Source organism: Oncorhynchus kisutch, linkage group LG2 (genome assembly GCF_002021735.2).
Source record: "Oncorhynchus kisutch isolate 150728-3 linkage group LG2, Okis_V2, whole genome shotgun sequence".
Lineage (NCBI taxonomy): Eukaryota > Metazoa > Chordata > Actinopteri > Salmoniformes > Salmonidae > Oncorhynchus > Oncorhynchus kisutch.
The window spans coordinates 41306258-41325922 of NC_034175.2; the positions used below are offsets into that span (position 1 = coordinate 41306258).

The 19665-nt window shown below is 42.5% G+C and overlaps 1 protein-coding gene across 1 annotated transcript in view; it reads right to left on the minus strand.

The window, feature by feature from the left end:
- LOC109865965 (activin receptor type-1C-like) overlaps window positions 1–19665 on the minus strand; it is a 33214-nt gene that overhangs the window by 7126 nt on the left and 6423 nt on the right. The window contains exons 2-7 of the mRNA XM_020454484.2: window positions 12947–13177; window positions 4469–4720; window positions 3698–3928; window positions 3357–3524; window positions 2482–2638; window positions 1771–1895 (exon numbers count right to left, since the gene is read on the minus strand). Of these exons, the coding sequence (XP_020310073.1) occupies window positions 1771–1895; window positions 2482–2638; window positions 3357–3524; window positions 3698–3928; window positions 4469–4720; window positions 12947–13177 (1164 nt within the window). The remainder of the gene's footprint in view (window positions 1–1770; window positions 1896–2481; window positions 2639–3356; window positions 3525–3697; window positions 3929–4468; window positions 4721–12946; window positions 13178–19665) is intronic.

Here is a 19665-nt window from a genome sequence, read left to right on the forward strand (position 1 = left end):
GTTTTTCAGAGTCCGTAGAAAGGCCTATTTAGTATCCTAAGTTTTCATAACTGTGACCTTAATTGCCTACCGTCTGTCAGCTGTTAGTGTCTTAACAACCGTTCCACAGGTGCATGTTCATTAATTGTTCATGGTTAATTGAACCAGCATGGGAAACAGTGTTTAAACCCTTTACAATGAAGATCGGTGAAGTTAATTTGTAAAAATCCAACTATCAGGGTCCTGAAAAAGACAGGGTCCTGAAAAAGGGACATTTCTTTTTTTGCTGAGTTTAGATGTCTAGACTATATTTGCTTTGCTTATACGGTGGTGAGAACAGTAGTCCTATTGACAACTTCAACAGGACGAGGATCAATTGATGTTTACAGATCATGAAAAGTATGCAGTTACATGCTGTATAACTCAGATGAGAGAGATAAATGTGGAGTAATCTGAAATGTGAAGTTCTGACAATGCTCTTCAAGAGGTGATGATATTGAAAACAAATCGTTCTAACATTTAACAATCCCTTGAAAATGGCACGTAGTTGTCATTGGTTTTAGCAGCACTGGTGGTCTCCTTGCCCCCCCCCCCCCCGGCAGCCAAATCATACACTCTGCACCATATCATGACGTTTTATTGATAACAACCCATGCCAGCAGCATACCACCCTGCATCCCACTGCTGGCTTGCTTCTGAAGCTAAGCAGGGTTGGTCCTGGTCAGCAGCATACCACTCTGCATCCCACTGCTGGCTTGCTTCTGAAGCTAAGCAGGGTTGGACCTGGTCAGTCCCTGGATGGGACACCAGATGCTGCTGGAAGTGGTGTTGGAGGGCCAGTAGGAGGCACTCTTTCCTCTGATCTAAAAAAAAATATCCCAATGCCCCAGGGTAGTGATTGGGGACACTGCCCTGTGTAGGGTGCTGTCTTTCGCATGGGACGTTAAATGGGTGTCCTGACTCTGAGGTCATTAAAGATCCCATGACACTTAATTGTAAGAATAGGGGTGTTAACCCTGGTGTCCTGGCTAAATTCCCAAACTGTCCCTTATATGGTCACCTAATCATCCCCAGCTTACAATTGGCTCTTTCATCCCCCTCCTCTCCCCTGTAACTATTCCTCAGGTTGTTGCTGTAAATGATCATTTGTTCTCAATCAACTTACCTGATAAAATAGGCTCCGAATGACCTTGTTACCTGGCAATGACCACAAGGGTATTTGAAAAAGCTGTCAGTCAAGGTGCGCTCATTAATATAAACTCCCTGACCACTCTGCCTGTTCTTTCAGGCTTCCTGATAGATGAGAGAAAAAAGGTACAACTTGATTCAATTCGGAACATTTTAATAGTGTAAAAATATTACGGGTGACGTTTTTGGTCATTCAAAAAGGCATTTTTTACTTGTGTACCTTTAATATTTATAAAAGTGACAAATCACTGAATAAAGTCATTTGAGTCATCTACCCAAATAAACCAATAACTGCATCAGTCACTGCTCCAGTGTAATTTATTCCAGTGCATTACCTGCACAGACTGGACACTTCCATTCCCTTTGCTTAAGGTTGCGTTTGTACCAACAGTTAAACGACTTGACCTGTGTCCCAAATGACACCCTACTCCCTACATAGAGGTTCCCTGGTCAAAAGTAGTGTACTATACAGGGAATAGAATATTAGCTTCAGCTTTAAATAGTGTCATTTCTAGGAGTGTATTCGTTGCACAGTCTGTGGATTTCCATTTTATTTGCTTCAGTTTGTTTCTTCTTCTTCTTCTTTTTTTAAATATAACTTACCCCTGACGGAACACCTCCGTGCCAGTTCCCAGAACACCAGGCCCAGGGAGTAGATATCGGCCCGCTTGAATGACTCAAAGCTGCTCATATTGATCGTGTCATCCAGCAGTTCTGGTGCCATGTACCTGTCGGGAGGGAGGATACACTTGTTAACTCCTAATTAACTGGGTTTTAGGGTGAGAGAGTCAACAATGACGCATATGTCCGTTCGAGTAAGAAGACTCAATGTCCTGGCAGAGCTACGCAGACAGGCAAGCAGGCACACAGAGACACAGAGATACGCACGGTCAGTTTATTATTATAGATACAGGGCTCCATGTGAGCTGTGGTCCAATCATTCTGCTAACAGTTTACAAGCAAAGCATATGGTGACCCTAAAAATAAAAAAAGGAGCTCTGAATGATGGAGAGAGCACGTGGAAGGGGATCGCTGTCAATTTCCTAAACTAAACAAGGGCGAGTGATGTGAGGTAAAGACTTGGTGTGTGTACCAAATGGCACCCTATTCTCTAGTGCACTACTTTAGACCAGAGCTGTGGCATTTGGGACGTACACAAAGCCAATGTGAGACCTTCCTGATCACCGGCCCAATATTTCTCCCTCCATCTCTCTAAATGGACATAAAGATAAAATACTAATAATTGAATAAGTAGATTAAAGTGGCCAATAAACATGCCCATGCCCTTCTCTCAGGTAAAAGCTGCCTCGTTACCTCTTTGTTCCTACTCTGTGATTCGACGGTATGTCGATGGTGTTGGTGCTGGAGTCGTGTTTCACAGCCAATCCCAGGTCTGCTATGACGGCTGTCCCATTTTTCTTCACCAGGATGTTCTTAGACTTGATGTCTCTGTGGGCAATGGCAGGTTTCCCTGTAAGACAGATCCCAAATCAGAGTTATGTTACATGTCATTTCAACTTGCTAATGTGACACATGGGGTTTGCTGTCCCTGTTGTATTGCCCTTGCAAAATAGATGTCCAGGGCTAGGAATAATAGATTAATAATAGATAATAACACATTACAATACAGTTATACTTTATGTCATTTCAATAACTTGCTAACAGAAGTCTGGTGCTCACAATAGATTAACAGTAGTACTGTGTACACATCTGACACAAAGAAAACCCATTCAGAAGAAAATACCGTAGGTGTCATATTGTAACTATTGAAGTAGGGCTTTGGTTATGAATGTGACAAGGTCACTACAGCAAGTAACTAGCAACACCAAGAAGTGTGCTTGGGATAGTAGCTAAGAATAACAAGGTGCTCCACGAAAGAGGATTTTCTGTTGTTCGTGCTCTGTACAGTAGGAGGCCCTCACCTAGTCACAGTAAGTAATCTTCTGACCTTTGGTAAATAAATACATGTGAATCCTGTGGGATGTTAAATAGATAATCTATAGCAGGAATGGCATCATTGTAACACTAGACGGACAGATACACAGGTCTGCAATTGTTACTGAATTGGAGGCTACTATACTGCAAAAAAAGAGCCGAGGGCAAATATATATATCTGTGGAGCTGTGGCTAGGACCTGGGAGCTGTAGTGCCCGATCTAGGCTGAGAGGATTGCGGTGCCAGTCCCTCACCCTGAGTGCCAATGATCTCCATATGGAGGTGTGCCAGACCGCTGGTGATGGACAAGGCCAGGACGATCATGCCGTCCACAGACACTGTGTACCTGTTCAGGTAGTCGAACAGAGAGCCGTGCTCGTGGTACTCTGACACCAGCCACAGCTGGGTCCAAGAGCCGTTATCTGCAATGCAAAAACAGCAAAGGGCATGGTCATACACCTGAAGTTAGTGTATGCGTACAGTCCTATTGAGTACGTTGGTCTCACATGGTCAAAACAATAGAGATGACCCTGGTCAAAAGTAGTGCACTTAATGAGGACCAGGGTGCCATTTGCCCAAATGTGTCAATAAGTACCTTTGTTATCGGCTGCGATGAATCCCAGGATGCTCTCGTGTCGGAGCATGATGGTCTGGTAGATCTCTGCCTCTCTGAACCAGGACCTCTCGTCTCGGGATGAGAAGATCTTCACCGCCACGTCCTCCCCTCGCCACCTCCCTCGCCACACCTCCCCGAAGCGTCCCTTCCCAATGGTCTCCTGCAGCACGATGGTCCGAGCTATTGTCCGCTGTACCAGCAGCGGCAGCCCTGTGAAACAAAAACTAAATCCGTTTAATCAGGTTTTATTTTTTTTTACCTTTATTTAACTACGCAAGTCAGTTAAGAACAAATTCTTATTTACAATGACGGCCTACCCCGGATGGCCCTGGGCCAATTGTGCGCCGCCCTATGGTACTCCCAATCACGGCCGGTTGTGATACAGCCTGGAATTGAACCAGGGTCTGTAGTGACGCCTCTAGCCCTGAGATGCAGTGCCTTAAAACGCTGCGCCACTCGGGAGCCGTCAGGAGTTACAACTGATCTGCCAGGAACATCATCTCTCTGAACTCGACTTGTTTATCTCACTTCCTGCCCATTGTGGCCATATCAAGCAAATAAAATGGTGTTCAACAGATTGATTCGTATACACTAACCATGAGGTCTATCTATCAGAGTGCCATTAACCTGCTCTCCTCTGGTGTGCGCCTAAATGGAATCCCCATTACAGACCCATTGACTTGAAAAGGGATGTCCATTCCTGTGATTCTATTTCTCTGACTGTAAATGCATTTGTAGACTCTCTCTTACCGGAGCCTGAGCCGGACGTGCTCATGTCATAGATGAGATCTTTAATACACTTGTCGGGGGGCATGAGACTCTGGTCGTCCAGGGGCTCCTCCACGTCATTCTTGTGGGCCCTGTTGTTGGCACAGCGCTGGCCCTGCACCACACACACCCCCAGCAGGATGCTCACACACAGCAGGGCAGAGGGAACCAGGATGACCGCTGCCAGCTCCAGCCTGCCCCAGCCGGGCTCCTCCGAAGGCCTCTCAACATAGCCTACACAACACACAGAAGCATACACACAATACTATGTATTCAAAAACATAGGGCCTCATTCAGTAACAAGAAGGTCAGTAGATTAAAATGTGCAATGGCCCGCATTTGTGATATAAGATTTTTTTTAAACGTGGATGGAGAATGTTTAGGGATTTAAAAATATATATATATATACTTCCTGAACTCAAATAATACATAGGCTAATACTTCTCATGATCTCTATGCCCTCTAGTGGTCATTTTCAACTTTATTCATTAACCCATTACTTCCAACAATGTACAGTACTTCATGTAGTAACATACTGTACCAGCTTGTGGTCAAAATATGAAGCTGAAGAAATCTCACCAAAAACAAAGGACCCATTCTGTTCACCAGCAGCTAATGATGTTATGAATATGGCTGTGTCCCAAATGACAACCAAAGGTAGTGCCCTACCTTTGACCAGATCCCAATGGGGTTGCCAGTATCATTTACTCCATGATCATTTAGTCAGACCGAACCTGGCCTGGGTGCTATTCTGCTTAAAAACAACTTTGACTTGCGAAACGATGTTGTGAGTTAGTATGGACACAGAAAGGCACAGTAACCCAGGCTCGACAGAAAACCATCAAATTCAGAAAATCAATACAGCCCTTCAGCTAATCTAAATCCTCTCAGGATTTGCAGATGCAAAGTTAGGTTTGCAATTAAACAACGTTTCTAAAAGTCCTGTTCTTTGCCAGATGTTCTCAGGCAATCAGATTCATCAGCAGCACAAGATACATAAGCAGGGTTTTACTGGGCATAGGTTTTATAAGTTCAGCTTATTTTACCAATAATACAAATTCCATGGAGTCATGCACCGACTGAAAAATGCATCTTGGAGATAAGTATCTTGACTATGAATCACTCAACATATGACATGGCTCTGGCTGTACTGCCAGACATATCTGTCTTCGAGTGTCCTCATCTAGTAAGTCGTCTTGCATCATTGACAGGGTGAGAACTGTACCCAGATTCAGATATGTGGACACGACAACCCGAGTCAACTATTTCATAACATGTCTTCTTTCCCTTTGACCTAAAAGCCTTTCTACCACACGTCCAAGTAGAGCAAAGCAAGTCACTCAACGAAGCAAAACAACAGGGGGGGATTGAACAGGGGGGGGGGGATTGAATGTTTTTCAACATGCATATCAGTTTGGATGCACTTGGGACATATCTACTTCCCCATATGCTTTGAATAGGCCACTTATCTGTGTCTAATGTCGGTAGTGGCATGTGTTAGGACAGCAATCTCAAGTCATTCATCATTTTTTGACATATTCAAATATTTGTATCCAAATCTCAATATCTCCACGACGGTATGAAACAACGTGTTCTTAAGACTAGGCAAATTTCTGGAAATCAACATCCCCGTTTTGAAACAAAGAACAGTCATTATGACAAGAAATAGAGTCTATAGAACAGGCTTCCCCATTCAAAACATTGATGGGCATAATGGGTGGACAGGCAGCCATTGTAACGTACCCATAGGAGCTAGATCATATATTCCATTTCTATGCACTAGGCAGATTCAGCATTTTACATGCACAGAGCCATTTTATTGTAGATTTCAAACATTACAACTGTAGTGGGCTAAAGTGATCTCATCTACCCTTTGAACTTTCAGTCATGTGCTCTAACCGGTTACAATAAGATCCATAAAACATATCGAAATGAGCTAATTTTGATCTAATTTTCACGTGATCCATTGACGTCAGCGTTATATATATATATATACACACACACTACGGTTCAAAAGTTTGCGGTAACTTAGAAATATCCTTGTTTTTGAAAGAAAAGCAACACCAGGATGCTGGCCTTCTAGGCAGAGTGGCAAAGAAAAAGCCATATCTCAGACTGGCCAATAAAAAGAAAAGATTAAGGTGGGCAAAAGAACAGACACTGGACAGAGGAATTCTGCCTAGACGGCCAGCATCTCGTGGCTTGGTTGGGTTGTGTTTCGGAGGACGCATGACTCTCGACCTTCGTCTCTCCCGAGCCCGTACGGGAGTTGTAGCGATGAGACAAGACAGTAACTACTAATAATTGGATACCACGAAATTGGGGAGAAAAAGGGCGTAAAAAAAAAATTGTACCCGCAAAACACCAGTCTCAACGCCACAACAGTGAAGAGGCTCGCCTCTTAAGGAACAGATGCCTCACAAGTCCTCAACTGGCAGCTTCGTTAAATAGTACCCGCCTGGCCTCCCGGGTGGCGCAGGGGTCTAAGGCACTGCATCGCAGTGCTAGCTGTGCCACCAGAGACTCAACTAGCTAGCTGTGCCACCAGTCTCAACGCCACAAGAGGCGAGCCTCTTCACTGTTGTGGCGTTGAGACTGGTGTTTTGCGGGTACTATTTTTTTTACCCCCTTTTTCTCCCCAATTTCGTGGTATCCAATTATTAGTAGTTACTGTCTTGTCTCATCGCTACAACTCCCGTACGGGCTCGGGAGAGACGAAGGTCGAGAGTCATGCGTCCTCCGAAACACAACCCAACCAAGCCACACTGCTTCTTTAACACAGCGCGCATCCAACCCGGAAGCCAGCTGCACCAATGTGTCGGAGGAAACACCGTGCCCCTAGCGACCTGGTCAGCGTGCACTGCGCCCAGCCCGCCACAGGAGTCGCTAGTGCGCGATAAGACAAGGATATCCCTACCGGCCAAACCCTCCCTAACCTGGATGACGCTATGCCAATTGAGCATCGCCCCATGGACCTCCCGGTCACGGCCGGCTGCCACAGAGCCCGGGCTCGAACCCAGAGTCTCTGGTGGCACAGCTAGCACTGCCTTAGACCACTGCGCCACCCGGGAGGCCAGGCGGGTACTATTTAACGAAGCTGCCAGTTGAGGACTTGTGAGGCATCTATTCCTCAAACTAGACACTAATGTACTTCTCCTCTTGCTCAGTTGTGCACCGGGGCCTCCCACTCTTTCCATTCTGGTTAGAGACAGTTTGCACTGTTCTGTGAAGAGAGTAGTACACAGCGTTGTGCGAGATCTTCAGTTTCTTGGCAATTTCTCACATGGAATAGCCTTCATTACTCAGAACAAAAATAGTGACGAGTGACAAGTTTTAGAAGAAAGGTCTTTGTTTCTGGTCATTTTGAGCCTGTAATCGAACCCACAAATGCTGATGCTCCAGATACTCAATTAGTCTAAAAGAAGGCCAGTTTTATTTCTTTTTTAAATCAGCACAAGCGTTTTCAGCTGTGAAAACACAATTGCAAAAGGGTTTTCTAGTGATCAATTAGCCTTTTCAAATGATCAACATGGATTAGCTAACAACGTGCCATTGGAACATAGGAGTGATGGTTGCTGATAATGGGCCTCTGTACGCCCATTTAGATATTCCATAAAAAAATCTGCCATTTCCAGCTACAATAGTCATTTACAACATTAACAATGTCTGCACTGTATTTCTGATCAATTTGATGTTATTTTAATGGACCAAAAATGTGCTTTTCTTTCAAAAACAAGGACATTTCTAAGTGACCCCAAACTTTTGAAAGGTATTGTATATATATATATATATATATCATATATAAAATATTTATTTTTTATTTTTTACTGTTTAACACTTTTTTGGTTACTACATGATTCCATGTGTTATTTCATAGTTTTAATGTCTTCGCTATTATTCTACAATGTAGAAAATAGTCAAAATAAAGAAAAACCCTGAATGTGTGTCACTGATTTCAAAGCCAAGATCAACTGTGACTTGAAGGCTAATGAAATATACTGGACAAAACATGTATAATAAGTATATGGAACAGATCCTTCTGTTTATTCTACTCATTCAAAATGTTTTACCTTTCATCAACATGTAAAATGCTTCATGAGCTGAAATAAACTAAATCCAGAAATGTTCCATATGCACAAGAACCTTATTTCTCTCAAATTCTGTGCACAAATTTGTTTCCATCCCTGTTAGTGAGCATTTCTCCATTGCCAATATAATCCATCCACCTGACAGGTGCGGCATATCAAGAAGCTGATTAAACATCATGAGCATCACACAGGTGTACCTTCTGCTGGGGACAATAAAATGCCACCTTAAAATGTGCAGTTGTCACATGCCACAGATGTCTCACAGTTGTCACAATGCCACAGATGTCTGAAGTTGAGGGAGCGCGCAATTGGCATGCTGACCGCAGGAAAGTCCACAAGAGCTATTGCCAGAGAATTGAACGTTAATTTATTTACCATAAACTGCTTCCAACATCGTTTTAGAGAATTTGTCCTCACAACCGTAGACCACATGTATGGCGTTGTGTGGGTGAGCGGTTTACTGATGTCAACATTGTGAACAGAGTGCCCCATGGTGACGGTGGGGCTATGGCATGGGCAAGTATAAGCTACGGACAACGAACAATTGCATTTTATCGATGGCAATTTGAATGCACAGAGATACCGTGACGAGATCCTGAGGCCCATTGTCGTGCTATTCATCCGCTGCCATCACCTCATGTTTCAGCATGATAATGTACGGCCCCATGTTGCAAGGATCTGTACACAATTCCTGGAAGCTGAAAATGTCCCAGTTCTTCCATGGCCTGCATACTCACCAGACATGTCACCCATTGCGCATGTTTGTGATGCTCTGGATCGTTGCGTATGACAGTGTGTTCCAGTTCCCGCCAATATCCAGCAACTTTGCACAGCCATTGAAGAGGAGTGGGACAACATTCCACAGGCCACAAGCAACAGCCTGCTCAACTCTATGCGAAGGAGATGTGTCGCGCTGCACGAGGCAAATGATGGTCGCACCAGATACTGACTGGTTTACTTTTTTAAATTTTATGTATCTGTGAGCAACAGATGTCTATCTGTATTACCAGTCATGTGGAATCCATAGATTAGGGCCAAATTGACTTAAATTGACTGATTACCTTATATGAACTGTAAAACAGCTACACACACTTCATCCACAGGGATAGTAGTAAGTTATATCGTTGTCTAAGTGGTCTTTATGAGTTATTGATATAGCGCTCATCTTTTCTCTGTAGCTCGGGCAATTTGGAAGCTGTTCGACCGCTCTGCTTCGGTGCATACAATCAATGTGGTTACCAGGGGAACGGTAATCAAGGTCATAGCACAGGCACTGAAGAATAGAGGAAATAGAGAGCCTAGTCCGTGCCCTCTTAAAATACAAGTCCATAGCCTCTTATATACAAGGTCGTCACTAAGAGTGCAGTTCTCCTCTGAAACAGCAGAGATCGCTTTAACATCCCCGTATCCATTCATACCCAAAGTTGTTGTGTAGACGATCATCTGTGAACAACTGACAAATGTTACCTTTAACAGCTTTATCATACTGTGTGTGTTGATTTTCCCCCACAAAGGGTCTAAGTACACTCTGATGATTGGTCTGGGTCCTGTAGTGTCACTGTAAATCAGTTATTACCAACCCTGGCCCTGGAGAGACACCGGGTGTGCAGGCCTTTGTTCTAGCCCAGCACAGTCTGATTCGACTTAACTATTCTAAACCTTACATATACGATTCTAGATATAAGAAGCTTTATGACACACACACACACACACACACACACACACACACACACACACACACATACATAAAAATAGTTCTATGGAAAAGGTCAGATAGGTCAATTATATGATATGAAGAGTACAATTCTAGGGTTTTGGGCTATTTAGGGAGGAAGCTGATGTTAACTTGCAAGGTACAGTGCTACTGAGCTGTACACTGAGCATACAAAACATGAGAAATGCCTGTTCTTTCCATGACAGACTGACCAGGTGAATCCAGGTTAAAGCTATGAACCCTATTGATGTCACTTGTGAAATCCACTTCAAATCAGTATAGATGAAGGTCAGGAGGATTTTTAAGCCTTGAGACATGGATTGTGTATTTTTATTTTATTTTTATTTCACCTTTATTTAACCAGGTAGGCAAGTTGAGAACAAGTTCTCATTTACAATTGCGACCTGGCCAAGATAAAGCAAAGCAGTTCGACAGATACAACGAGACACAGAGTTACACATGGAGTAAAACAAACATAGTCAATAATACAGTATAAACAAGTCTATATACAATGTGAGCAAATGAGGTGAGAAGGGAGGTAAAGGCAAAAAAGGCCATGGTGGCAAAGTAAATACAATATAGCAAGTAAAACACTGGAATGATAGTTTTGCAATGGAAGAATGTGCAAGGTAGAAATAAAATAATGGGGTGCAAAGGAGCAAAATTAATTAATTAATTAATTAAATACAGTTGGGAAAGAGGTAGTTGTTTGGGCTAAATTATAGGTGGGCTATGTACAGCTGCAGTAATCTGTGAGCTGCTCTGACAGTTGGTGCTTAAAGCTAGTGAGGGAGATAAGTGTTTCCAGTTTCAGAGATTTTTGTAGTTCGTTCCAGTCATTGGCAGCAGAGAACTGGAAGGAGAGGCGGCCAAAGAAAGAATTGGTTTTGGGGGTGACTAGAGAGATATACCTGCTGGAGCGTGTGCTACAGGTGGGAGATGCTATGGTGACCAGCGAGCTGAGATAAAGGGGGACTTTACCTAGCAGGGTCTTGTAGATGACATGGAGCCAGTGGGTTTGGCGACGAGTATGAAGCGAGGGCCAGCCATCGAGAGCGTACAGGTCGCAATGGTGGGTAGTATATGGGGCTTTGGTGACAAAACGGATTGCACTGTGATAGACTGCATCCAATTTGTTGAGTAGGGTATTGGAGGCTATTTTGTAAATGACATCGCCAAAGTCGAGGATTGGTAGGATGGTCAGTTTTACAAGGGTATGTTTGGCAGCATGAGTGAAGGATGCTTTGTTGCGAAATAGGAAGCCAATTCTAGATGTAACTTTGGATTGGAGATGTTTGATATGGGTCTGGAGGGAGAGTTTACAGTCTAACCAGACACCTAAGTATTTGTAGTTGTCCACGTATTCTAAGTCAGAGCCGTCCAGAGTAGTGATGTTGGACAGGCGGGTAGGTGCAGGTAGCGATCGGTTGAAGAGCATGCATTTAGTTTTACTTGTATTTAAGAGCAATTGGAGGCCACGGAAGGAGAGTTGTATGGCATTGAAGCTTGCCTGGAGGGTTGTTAACAGTGTCCAAAGAAGGGCCGGAAGTATACAGAATGGTGTCGTCTGCGTAGAGGTGGATCAGAGACTCACCAACAGCAAGAGCGACCTCATTGATGTATACAGAGAAGAGAGATGTATGTGTGCCATTCAGACAGTGAATGTGCAAGACAAAATATTTCAGTGCCTTTGAACAGGTTATGGTAGTAGGTGCCAGGCACACCGGTTTGAGTGTGTCAAGAACTGCAACGCTCAAGAGTGTCCTGTGTGTATCAAAAATAGTCCACCACCCAAAGGACATGATGAGAGACTCCACCCAAAGGACACCCAATGAACAGAGGCACTTCTGAGGGCAAAAAGGGGCACAACTCAATATTAGGAAGGTGTTGCTAATGTTTTGTACAGTCATTGTATATCCATTTCGAGGCCTAAATCGTAATAATATACATTTGGCCGATTATAATGTGTACAAACCCTCACATTCCTAATGAAGAGTAACTTTGAGGAGAGCAAAGTGAAACGCCAGGAACTAAAAAGGGAGAAGCATGTGGAAGTTATACAGCTTCAAAGCACCATAACTAACTACAGATCTTCCATACCGAGCAGTAACAGAAATCAGGCGACGTTGAAACGTCAAAGACGAGAATGTTTACTCACCGAGGTCGCCATGTTGAGAACAGCAACATGTACCAACAGTTTTAACTAACCTACCTCTAAGCCCTCTACCGTCGACAAAGCAGGCGGTTCGCTCTAACCAATTCCACACGCCTGGCCTGACGAGGTGTCTATAAACCTGACGGGCGGGATCACTGGCAGGCGGCGGGTAACCTCTGACAACATTATGTCACAGGATACGCTAGGCCAATCAATGGTAGCTCAGCTCGTCTGGCTAGACCACGGTCTGAGCGGGAAATCCCTCCTGGAATGAGCTCTAGCTACAAACGATGTCCGCATGGGTTTTCTATTTCTTTATAACGCTTTCCTTTGGTTGAATAAACACAGGTCAGGCTGAGAGTATTAAATGGTTAAGGGACATGTGTTTGAGTTTCGAAAACCATGGGGTTAAATTCCAGAAAGTGAAAACCACAATGATTGGGCAATAGATTCTAATAACAGTACAATAGACTTTGCGATAAGTAGCATGACTTTATAAATACCTGGATGCAGATGCAGGGTCTCGTTGTTGCAGAAGTCTGTGAAGCAGCAGTTCCTCTTGGAGACGTTCCGGGAGCTGTAGCAGAAGACCTGTCCCCTCATCTCAGCCGGGGACAGACAGGACTTGATGGCCTCCTCCTTCCCATTGATCAGCATCACAGAGTTCCAGCAGGCCCCGTCTGCACCCGTCTCACAGGTGTTGTTGGCACATAGCTGGCACACACACTTCAGAGCTGAAACGCAACAGTGTGACATTAGATGCTTGGCTTTCTACGAATACGCTTCTTAGTAAACTCCCAAGTTTGTGATTTTCTAGAGCCTTTCTTGCATATTACTTAGACTTCTGAAGAACAACATTAACAACTGTATACCTCATGTTTTAGGACAAGCCGTCTCAGGTACCGCATGGAAACCAGTCGTTTTATCCATTTAGAACCATTTTGCATACATTCTTTCAACAATACAATTGGAGGCGCTCAGTTGCCATTGACCAATGTCTACTACAGACCTCTAGGGATAGTGGCCATTATGGCTAGTGGCCACTCGTACTTTTGAAGCTGAAGCATCCTACCTGTTATGTAATCCTGGACATGCTCGTAAAAACAAATAAAAGAGTATTCTATAATGCCCTTTAGTTTAACACCCAGATAATATTGTGCTCTTCTTGGATGCCTACCCACTCCTGTCCTGTTTTGATAAAGCCACGAGGACAGCAAGGCTCTCCTACTCACAAGGAATTGGTGGTCTATTCTGTAGGATGGGACAAGTAGAGAAATTCCTTCCTCAGTGAATTTCATTTTTTTATAGTGAAACATTAAAAAATGATCCTATACTAAAATAATTGATTAAAAAAAACTGTTTTGCAATAAAGATCTACAGTAGCCTAAACAGCACCATGTAGGGTGCACCATGGTATAGCCGGAGGACAGCTAGCTTCCGTCCTCTTCTGTGTACATTGCCTTAAATACAAAACCTAGGAGGCTCATGGTTCTCACCCCCTTCCATAGACGTACACAGTAATTAATAACAACTTCCGGAGGATGTCCTCCAACCTATTAGAGCGCTTGCAGCAAAAACTGACATGTTGTCCACCCAATCAAAGGATCAGAGAATATATCTAGTACTGAAAGCATAAGCTAAAGCTAGCTAGTTACACTGCAGTGCATAAAATGTGGTGAGTAGTTGACTATGAGAGAAAGACAATAGTTGAACAGTTTTGAACACATTCATTTCCTCAAAAATGAAGGTGAAGCAAGAGAGAGATATATTTTGTAATTGTTTCTACTTTCACTTACTTAGCTAGGGATGCTATGTTAGCTATCTGGCCATGACTATCCAACACTGGAACTCTTTCAAGTCAAGGTAAGCTTTTGGTTTTACTAATTTATTGCCACCGGGGCCAGCCAGTGTAACTACCAAATTGCTTACTGACTGTACACTGTACTCCATGATTGTAGCAGGTTTAACTTACTAACACGTTAGTTCTATTAGCTATGACGTTACTTTAGCTAATATGGTGACAACGATGTAGGCTCTGTGTAGCAGTTATGATAGGAAGGTTTGGCTTGGAAAGGTTCTTTCACTTGGTCACAGACAGCTGATGTGTTGTGCAAGCGAAGGGAAAAGCTGAGAGGTGGAAATCGCAGAGATGCGAGTAGGAATACAACAAGCTGTTTGTATGTGGCTGATATGAAAGTGAACTGTGTTTATGTGTGATCAGGGGTATATTCATTCTGCCTATTCTGTTGAAAAAACATTTCTTAAAAGGAAGCAAATGGAACAAAGATAAACATACCTCATTTTGTCCAATAGAAACTCTTGTTTGCAACTGTTGGACTAATGACTACACCCTAGATCAGCTAGATGCAGGCAAGAGTGTGCAAGACAGTATTGAATGTGTCACTGTCTGTCCATGTGTCACCTAAAAAAAAAAATCTAAACCTGTGTGCACCTACGTTGTCAACTTTTCATAGGCTAGGTGGTAGCAACCTCATGATGGATATAGGTCAAATTTGAGTATAATGTAGTAGCCTAAACCAAATCGATGTTACATTGAACTGGGGGAATGGAAAATGAATGACAGAACCATTATGTTGTAATACAAATAAGGCCATGCTCATGAAAATAATCGTCCTCCCTCATCTTAAAAACGGCACCGACCGCCACTGGATGGGACTACGTCCAACTTTTATAGGAGTAGAGGTAATGTTTGCCTGGTTGATACAGAGCTGTAGGGAATCTCTCATGTCCTTAACTCGGGTCCCTGCTACATGTCTGAGCAAAGCTCGATTTCCCAGACTATCAGAACACCCCACAACACTGCTGATGGGAAGATGAATAGACTAATCCATTCCAAATGGATTTTTTTTGTTCTAAACAATGTGGTAATGAATTCACTTGTCCAAATGCCTTTACAATATTCCTGGGTGACTTCCTCCATCACTCAGTTAATTTATGGAATATCTAGATAGGCGTACAGAGGCCCATTATCAGCAACCATCACTCCTGTGTTCCAATGGCACGTTTTGTTAGCTAATCCAGGTTGATAATTTTAAAAGGCTAATTGATCATTAGAAAACCCTTTGCAATTATGTTAGCACAGCTTAAAACTGTTATGCTGATTTAAAGAAGAAATAAAACTGGCCTTCTTTAGACTAATTGAGTATCTGGAGCATCAGCATTTGTGGGTTCGATTACAGGCTCAAAATGGCCAGAAACAAACACCTTTCTTCTGAAACGCATCAGTCTATTCTTGTTCTGAGAAATGAAGGATATTCCATGCAAGAAATTGCCAAGAAACTGAAGATCTCATACAACGCTGTGTACTACTCCCTTCACAGAACAGCACAAACTGGCTCTAACCAGAATAGAAAGAGTGGGAGGCCCCGGTGCACAACTTAGCAAGAGGACAAGTACATTAGTGTCTAGTTTGAGAAACAGATGCCTCACAAGTCCTCAACTGGCAGCTTCATTAAATAGTACCTGCAAAACACCCGTCTCAACGCCACAACAGTGAAGAGGCGACTCCGGGACGCTGGACTTCTAGGCAGAGTTGCAAAGAAAAAGCCATATCTCAGACTGGCCAATAAAAAGAAAAGATTAAGATGGGCAAAAGAACAGACAGTGAACAGAAGAATTCTGTCTAGAAGGCCAGCATCCCTGAGTCGCTTCTTCACTGTTGTGGCGTTGAGACTGGTGTTTTGCGGGTACTATTTAACGAAGCTGCCAGTTGAGTAATCACGAATGACAAAAAGCTAATCAGAATCATTTCTCCTTTTAAGACGGGGATTCTTACTTTGGATCAAGTAGCTGAGAAAGTCTATTGGTCCACACCATCACTAAGTCGTGTAATGGATCGCAAACTAGAAAAGCTGAAATAAATCATTCTCTCTTCTATTATTCTGACATTTCACATTCTTAAAATAAAGTGGACATCGTAACTGACCTAAGACAGGGAATTTCTACTAGGATTAAATGTCAGGAATTGTGAAAAACTGAGTTTTAATGTATTTGGCTAAGGTGTATGTAAACTTCAACTGCATCTGGGATGATGCCAGCTCACTCCACACCAGTTTTTCCCATCTGAGCTGGGGTCAAAACTAGGCTACCTGTCGCTCCATCTACCATTGATTGTTTACATTATGCTCTGCCCTTCCTATAAGCCATAGTGAAAGTAGAGGACTTTCTTCGTGTGCCTGACCAATGGCAAGCATGGGCAGGCACACTAAGATAGAGGGTTTCTGGCATAAGAGGCACTCAACTGTGAACAGATGTCTGGTAAATTATACCTAATCATAAAGTGCAGACAGAGAGAAAGTAGCTACACTCAACCTAACCTGCCAATGGTAAGACTGTAAATGAGGCAGAGTAGATGAGTGCCTGTTTACAAGAAAGAAAACTAAATGGGGGGGAAAACAGCTCCGACAGGCAGGCAACCTGTGGCTCTGGATATGTCTTAATTGCCATCTGGGGTTCACAATCATGACAAATCGATATAAAACCACATTGCAAATTGTTTTACTACTAGCAGCATGTACTGTTTATAAATGGTCATTGATTTGAACTGTACTATACGAAAGCAACTCATAATTCTCTCATAGTGATGATTGGATCTCACTTGCCGTTCTTGCTTATCCCCATGGGTAGAATTGTGATGATTATGGAATTTTGGGTAACGATAAATTGTCATACATTAACTATGTCAATTTGCAAGTCATGTTTGTGGAAAAATGTTTTGACCTTGTGATGCATCTTTTTTTGAAATGATATCTATGAACTACGGTACACTCCTCTCCGTATGCATTTGGACAGTGAAGCTAAAATTGTACATTTGTCTCTATACTCCTGCATTTTGGATTTGACAAACATTTCATGAGGCGACGGTAGAGAATATCAAAAATAGGGGAGAGTTGTATTATTATTATTATTATTATTTTTTTAAATTGGGCACAGGGGAGGGTAGTGCTATTTTTACTGGTTTACATTCGTCCTTTTGGAAGTTTTACTATACAATTTCTTCCATCCTAGCCAAATGTCTGTCTAGATCTGCAATAGGCTAACTACTAACAATCATACCACACAAAAGTCCTTCAAAGCTGCACCAATTTTCTATATAAATTCACAATAACAAGGAGGAATAGCAGATAGGCAGCGGAGAGACCAGTGAAGCTAAAATTGAGCATTGAAAGAACATTGAAGGCAAGAGACACGAAGCTCGAAGAGCTTCCCTATTGATCTTGTTTAGGGACAATACAATGACCCTAGACTACAATACCACAATGCAATGAATAATTACTTCAACTACTATTGCACTTTTAATTACAAAAAGAATCTCAAAGCTCTTGAAAAAGCAAAACAAACAAGAATAAAATACAGATATAATAGAGTAGGTCTGGATTACGATTCGTTGTTAGTTTAAAGTGGAGTGTTTCAAGACTCAAACAGATGGCGCGACAGTCAAGAAGGAACCACATAGGATGAGCACAGTTCACTCTCCACTGAAGGTGTCTCATCGGCGTCTCGCCATCCTGGTGGTGTGACAGACTTCTCCGTGACCGTGGAATCTCTGGTCTTGTAGAACAAGATGAAGTTTGTTTTTGAGCTCGCTCTCTCACTCAGGATAATTGTGACAGCTCCATCAGATGATAACCTCCTGAGCAATCAAATTGTCACTTCCAGCTCACCATGCATTGTAGTCCTCTTTATTGGGTTAGGAGACCGTCGAACCAAAAAATAAATAGTCTGGTGTATTCAAATCAAAATACATTAGTTAGCATTGCTACAGTAGCCTGGCAGAATTGATAGCTAGCCATCTTTAGAAATATGATTTTCCATGAATTCATAGGCAGGAAACAAATAGACGCAATCCAGACCTTATCTGTACACATTTGGCTGTTCAAAAATAAAAAATAAAATAAGAAAAAAGTAAGGAGTGTCAAACAAAAAAACAGAAAAAAATATTTAAATGTACAGGAGCCCTCTGCCTAGGTGACCTCACGGCACCACGGAACTTCAATTGTATTGTTGTTTTTAAGTGGGTACAAAATTCTACTCTACACTGTAAACTGCAGTGAATATCTCATTTGAATTACTGACCGAAAGCCCTGTGATTTGAATGTTTCATTCTGTTTGGATAAGTTGTGGGTCTACACTCAAAAGTTCAAAAGGTCTAGAAAAGCACAGTAGCAGGTCAGTCTGGCTGTATTCTGAGATGAGCCGTAACAGACGGCACATCATTCTCCCAAGTTGTCCCATAATAATGTGACCACATATGCGCCCAGCTATTAGGGAAATGTACTTACTTCCAATTGGGTTAAACAAAGCTGTAAACGAATCCAACAAGTTTGCAAAGTCACAAGCTTGATGGAGTCATTATGTGCAAGGACTGTGGGACCAAATACTGAACTCTGACTACTTTAATACACTAAGTGATTTTATCATATACAGTGGGACAAAAAAGTATTTAGTCAGCCACCAATTGTGCAAGTTCTCCCACTTAAAAAGATGAGCGAGGCCTGTAATTTTCATCATAGGTACACTTCAACTATGACAGACAAAATTAGAAGAAAAAAAAATCCAGAAAATCACATTGTAGGATTTTTAATGAATTTATTTACAAATTATGATGGAAAATAAGTATTTGGTCACCTACAAACAAGCAAGATTTCTGGCTCTCACAGACCTATAACTTCTTCTTTAAGAGGCTCCTCTGTCCTCCACTCGTTACCTGTATTAATGGCACCTGTTTGAACTTGTTATCAGTATAAAAGACACCTGTCAACAACCTCAAACAGTCACACTCCAAACTCCACTATGGCCAAGACCAAAGAGCTGTCAAAGGACACCAGAAATAAAATTGTAGACCTGCACAAGGCTGGGAAGACTGAATCTGCAATAGGTAAGCAGCTTGGTTGGAAGAAATCAACTGTGGGAGCAATTATTAGGAAATGGAAGACATGCAAGACCACTGATAATCTCCCTCGATCTGGGGCTCCACGCAAGATCTCACCCCGTGGGGTCAAAATGATCACAAGAATGGTCTCCGTGTGAAATAATCCGATTTATAATTGGATAAATATTATACTTGCCAGTGTAACCTAGAACATAATCACAAATTTTAATGAGGCTTGAATGTATTCACTCGCATACAGTGGGGCAAAAAAGTATTTAGTTAGCCACCAATTGTGCAAGTTCTCCCACTTAAAAAGATGAGAGAGGCCTG